This window comes from Ursus maritimus, unplaced genomic scaffold (assembly GCF_017311325.1).
Source record: "Ursus maritimus isolate PB19 unplaced genomic scaffold, ASM1731132v1 scaffold_23, whole genome shotgun sequence".
Lineage (NCBI taxonomy): Eukaryota > Metazoa > Chordata > Mammalia > Carnivora > Ursidae > Ursus > Ursus maritimus.
Window position 1 is genome coordinate 31,390,590 of NW_024424786.1, and position 6,000 is coordinate 31,396,589.

A 6,000-nucleotide genomic window follows, 5' to 3' on the forward strand; every position below is an offset into this window, starting at 1 on the left:
TCACCTGATGTGGAGTCTGCATGCTCACGTGCCGATTTAGGACTTGACATGCTCATCACATTTTCTTTCCATGCCCCTTGGTGAGGCAGCATTGTGGGGAGAGAGGAGGTATTCCTTACCAGCTCTGTGGGAGAGATGGTGGGAATGGCTAGTGGTAGGTAGCAGAGAGAGGAATAAATGCAGAAAAGACAGAGATGATAGGAAAGGAACATGTGGTTTTCATGGAAGAAGGCTATCAGTTACTCCTTCTCTTAGGCATGAAGGCTGGAAAAGCTGGATCCTCCTATAAGATTCCTTTCTTATCTCTGAGTGATCCCATATTGGTCCTAGGATATTTTCCTTAATTTCTCTAGTGGATCATAAAAAGATTGAATTCATGCTCATCAACAAATATTTGTCATCAGACTCATAGATATAGAGAACAATCTAGTGGTTGCCAGAGGGGAGAGTGTTGGGAGACTGGGTGAAAATAGTTAAGGAGATTAAAAGGTACAAACTTACGGTTATAAAATAAATAAGGTATGGGGATGCAATGTACAGCACAGGGAATATAATTAATAGTATATGTTTGTATGGTGACAGATGGTAGCTCGGTTTATCATGGTGATGCCTTTATAATAGACACAAATGGTAAATCACGGTTATACACCTGCAACTAATATTGTATGTCAACTTCGCTTTAATAAAAAGGAAATATTTGTCAGCAAATAAATATACCTTGAACTTCTAACAGAAGAACATATTTAATTTTCACTATCACTTATCTGTTATGTACTTAGAGAGTGTATAGGGCAGTGTTTAAAAAGCACAGGATCTGAGGTTGCTGAGATCGAAATCTTGACTCCACTGCTGTGTGACTTTAGGCCAGTTAATTCACTTAATAACTGCACTTCTGTTTCCTCAAATGTCAAAAAGGGATAATAGTAAAACCCACATCACAGGTTTGTTCTGAGAACTGAATGAATTAATGTATATGGAGCTCTTATAAAGTGCACGGCACTTGGTACTGTTGAAATATTAGCCATTATTATTAACCAAAATGTAACTAATAATACAAATTTAAGAAATATATTAAGAGATAATTTTGAATACTGTATTTCTTAGTAGAAGATATAGTTACAGGGCCACAATTATAAAGAATCTATTAATTGCTAAAAAAGAAGTATGTCAAGTTACTATAAGAGCACAGAGCAAGGGACACATTATTCTTATTAGAGTGAGGTTCTTCTTGCAATTAGAAAGAAGGAATACTAAACACACAGAAGCGAGAAAGGGCATCTTTGTTTTGGAAGTAGCTGTAAACGGTCATTTGGGAATGACAATAAAGGTGCAAAGGAAGGCAGTGGCCAGTTCCAGAAGGACCTGGAATTCATGCCAAAAATACTGGGATTTATGCTGTGGGCAATGGGGAGGTGTTGGTAGATTTCAGGGTAGAGGTATGATTTGATAGGCATATAAGGAAAATCACCAACATATTTCCAGTGCTCAGGGAAGAGAAGATTCAGATGGGTCGGAGTATTAAAGGCAAGCTTCACTGAACACAGAAGACTGGAACTGGCTTTGAAGGTGGGTAGTGTTGGAAGGACAGGGAGAGGGCATTTCTGGCTAAGCGAGGCTTTGTGATGGGAAAGAGCAGGTTGGGCTGTGGGACGGAGAGAGGACATGAGCAAAGGTGAGTCAAAGCTTAGTGGGTAAGAGTGTGATTACTGAGGTGACTCGGTCTGTGAAAATCTTTAAAAGTGAGTCTGAGGAGTTCAGGAGTCCCTCCTGCCCCCAGCTGTTCCCATGCAGGGGAGGATCCGAGGAAAGAAGGGTCTAGGACACGGTTTTCTGGCTGCAGTGTGTGGGGTGGATGACAGGAGCATCTGGAGAGGAAGAGGCATTGGTAATTTAGGCATCTGCTGGTAGCATGTGAGAAGGGGTGGCAGGGAGAATGGAGAGAAAGGGCACACATGGGGTGGGTGGTTTAATGAGAAATTCATGAGGTGTGGTGATAACTGATGTGGGCATGAAGGGGAAGCATGGATCAGTTGTGATATCAGAATGACAGCCTGGGCAGCTTGGAGGTTTAGGATGTCATCAGAGTATCTTCCAAGTCATACTCGCCTCTAGGTCTCCTTTTTTCCCATAGCTTAGTCTCATCAGCTGCAACCCTAATCTCTGTCCAAATGCTTTTCTTGGGCTCATGAGTGAGGATGTGATGCAAGGTGATTCTCGAGGAGTCTCACAATCTTGTCTTCTAACCATTCATTCACTTTATGTTCCAAGATGCTGAGATGGTGTTAGATATTCCTAATGATTCTGGGTGCTTGGTGCCCACAGCACTGCTCCTATTGGCAAGAGCCCTGAACTGGTGAATTTAGCACTACTGATTGTGCTTAGCATGGGTATTGGTGTAATTTCTCTGCGGTACTGCTCTTGGATGGGCAGTTTCTTTTTGCTTTGATAGATGGCTGATCTCCTCCCACCCTCTTTCCTCCTACAGATGACCTTTAGAATAATTATGTAAATTACAGAAGAAAAATCCTGTTGGATTTGATTGAAGTTGCATAAATTTGTAGACAAATTTAGGGAAAGTCAAAATCTTTATGTGGACTTTTATTGCTTAAACATGAGTTTATAAAAATTATTTTTGGTGGATGTTTTTTCTTTTATACATGAATTTTTTTGTGTTCCCTTAAGTTTTATGGTTTTCTCTGCAAAAATACATGACAATTGTAAAGGGAATATTTTTCAGTAGTGTTTTCTAACTAGTAATTGTATTTTGAACTTTACTATTGCTATGGTTTTCAGTTTTTAAAAAAATTTTTTTCCTAGGTTCGTGTCTTAGGACGTTTTGCTTTCAAAAAACAGAAACCCATCAAACTAGTTTAAGCAAAGAGGAGAATTTAATTGAGGAGTAAGGGGCATCCTCTAGTATCCAAGTACAGAAAGGACTGAATCAGAAAGTCAAGGATCAAGGATACTCTCTGCATCTCTGAAATGCCATGGTCTTTTTTTCTACTATTTTCTTGTTCTGAATACAGGTTTCTCAATGTTTTCAGGTCAATGACTTTTAATCTTAAACATTTTTCTTTGATAAAAATTATACCTACTTGATATTTACAACTTGACTTTCTGATAGGCATAATGAAATGATTACTACAGTTAAGCTAATTAACCTATTCATCTCCTCATTTAGTTACTTTTTTTTTTTTTGGATGAGAACTCCTGTATCTGTTCTCAGGAAATTTCACACTTTAGTATGTGTCCTTACCTGATGATTTCTGACATACACTGCTTTCTTTCCATCTGTTTATTTGTTAAATGTCACTGACATTTGTGTTTTCTTCCTTTTTTAAAAAAGATTTTATTTATTTGAGAAAGAGAACATGAGCAGAGGAGAGGGGCAGAGGGAGAGGGAGAAGCAGACTCACTGCTGAGCAAGGAGCGTGATGTGGGGCTTGATCCCAGGGCCCTGGGATCATGACCTGACCTAAAGGCAGACACTGAACTGACTGAGCCACCCAGGTGCCCTCCTCCCCCCTTTTAAAAAGATTTTATTTATTTGAGAGAGAGAGAGAGAGATCTTTATTTTTTCTGGATTTAGTTCCTTGCTGGTCAGATACACTTTTACTTTTTCAAAAGAGCATTTCTTGAAAATTTCAGAGAAAAAGGGAAATGCAATGAGGATAGATTTTATAGCAGAGAATCAAGATGTTCATATTATTTCTTTCTTATTTCTCATGGCTCGTATGTGGTAAAAAAAAAATCTGAAGATGGCACCTTAATCTAGAGAATATTGTTTCGCATCATAGGACATTGTTAGCATGAGTGTGTATTGTGATCTGTGCATCTTCGTTATGGTCCAAAGTGTGTATAGATGTAGAAGAGATGTTCAGTAATGATCTGTCCCAGGGGATAACTCTCGTTCTAATATACTTGGCTGCTGACTACCAACCTGGAACCAGAGCAGGCAGGCTGCTCAGCCATAACAATGCTCTCAGAGGACAAGCTCTGAGTTCAGGATTTCCAGTAGTTTGGTTAGTGGGGTAAGAGATGGGAAAGTAGTAGTGAAATGATGGAGACAAGCTAATAAGTTGAATCCTTTCCAGAGGATTTGAGCACTTGTCATTCAAACATGGTTATTGATGCTGCAGACTGGTGAAAGAATCTGACCTGAGTTGAAGACTGGTATAACTGAGTGAAGAAAACTGTACTCAGGACCTTTTGGAAAGGGAAGAATTATCAGTGGGGAGATGTTTCCTGAAACAGAGATGAAGGAAACAAGGAATTTAGGAGTACAGGTGTGTCATGGGGATTCCCTGATAGAAGAGAAATGCAGTGAAGAGGGTAAAAGTGTAGGCTATGAACCTGAATGGCTCCTCAAATTCAAATCATCTGGTAAATTAGAAAGAATCCTGGCCGAAGTCAGAAAGCCTGGTTCTGAGGCCCAGAATTTAACACTTTCTGTGTGATATTGGGTGAATTGCCATCTCCCTGAGCCTTTATTTTCTAATATACAAACTTGTTAGATTGGTAATATTTAATGCTGAATGAGTACATATGGGCTAAATGAATGAGTTGGTAGTTAGTGTATTGTAAAGTGGGTTACACTGTCTAACGTGCTATAAATGAGGTGAATTGGTTACAATCAATGTTTGTTTTATTGCAGGTCTCTCATGACCTTGTGTCCAGAACACCTGATTGGATTCCATGGCGAATACAAATAACGTGACTGAGTTAATTATCGTCGGTCTTTTCCAGGATCCAGAGGTGCAGAGAGTGTGTTTTGTGGTGTTTCTTCTCGTGTACCTGGCCACAGTGGTGGGCAATGGCCTCATTGTGCTGACAGTCAATGTCAGTAAGAGTCTGCATTCCCCCATGTACTTCTTCCTTAGCTACCTGTCCCTGGTGGAGATCACGTACTCTTCTACTGTTGTCCCTAAGTTCATCACAGACTTACTTGCCAAGATTAAAACCATTTCCCTGGAGGGCTGTGTGGCTCAGATATTCTTCTTCCATTTCTTTGGGGTCACTGAGATCTTCCTGCTCACAGTAATGGCCTATGACCGCTATGTGGCCATCTGCAAACCCCTTCACTATACAACTATCATGAACCGGTCTATGTGTCACCTTCTGGTGGCTGGCTCCTGGCTCGGGGGCTTTTTTCACTCCATGGTTCAGATTATTATCACTCTCCAGTTGTCTTTCTGTGGTCCCAATGTGATTGACCACTACTTTTGTGACCTCCATCCCTTATTCAAGCTTGCCTGCACTGACACTTCTGTGGAGGGGGTTATTGTGTTAGCCAACAGTGGATTATTTTCTATCTTCTCCTTCCTCCTCCTGGTGTCCTCCTATATTGTCATCCTCTTCAACTTGAGGAATCATTCTGCAGAGGGGAGGCGCAAAGCCCTCTCCACCTGTGCCTCTCACATCATGGTGGTTCTCTTGTTCTTTGGACCTGCCATCTTCCTCTACATGCGGCCTCCATCCACGTTCACTGAGGACAAACTGGTGGCCGTGTTCTACACGGTTGTCACCCCCATGCTGAACCCCATTATCTATACACTCAGAAATGCAGAGGTGAAAAATGCCATGAGGAAGTTGTGGGGGAAGAAAGTGAACTCAGGGATGGAATAAACATGAAAACACACAAAAAAATGATCATGTATAGGGTGGTCAAAAATGCATTCTGATTTTAGTCTACTATGAGGAATTGGGGAAAAGTTAACCTGTTCCTGTTTTTCTGTTGTGTTTAGTTGAGCCCCTCATATTCCATTGTACTAATCATGGCTGCACTAATTCATTGATGTCTGTATTTTGGAGAAGATCACCTGGACTGGAATTCCCACCCTGTCATCTTCTACTTGTGCAACCTTGGGTTTATTCACTTTGCCTCTTGGTGTTAGCATGCCATGGTGTGTGGAAAGTCTGTGGCACTTGGAGACAGAAGTTTATGTTTTGCTTTGTACTTGTCTTTCAGTGTTGTGGGGTCTTGTGGGGGTCCCAGGAAGG

General features: G+C 40.8%; 1 protein-coding gene across 1 annotated transcript; it reads left to right on the top strand.

Annotated features, from left to right (window-relative positions):
• Positions 1 to 4,245: 4,245 nt before the first annotated feature.
• On the top strand, positions 4,246 to 5,625 carry LOC103672295 (olfactory receptor 4B1-like). The gene has a single exon (XM_008700959.2). The coding sequence runs from the start codon at positions 4,696 to 4,698 to the stop codon at positions 5,623 to 5,625; it is 930 nt and encodes a 309-aa protein (XP_008699181.1). The 5' UTR covers positions 4,246 to 4,695.
• Positions 5,626 to 6,000: the final 375 nt, after the last annotated feature.

Excerpts from the sequence above, each read along its gene's own strand:
- LOC103672295 (XM_008700959.2), top strand. The coding sequence starts at position 4,696 with ATGGCGAATACAAATAACGTGACTGAGTTAATTATCGTCGGTCTTTTC.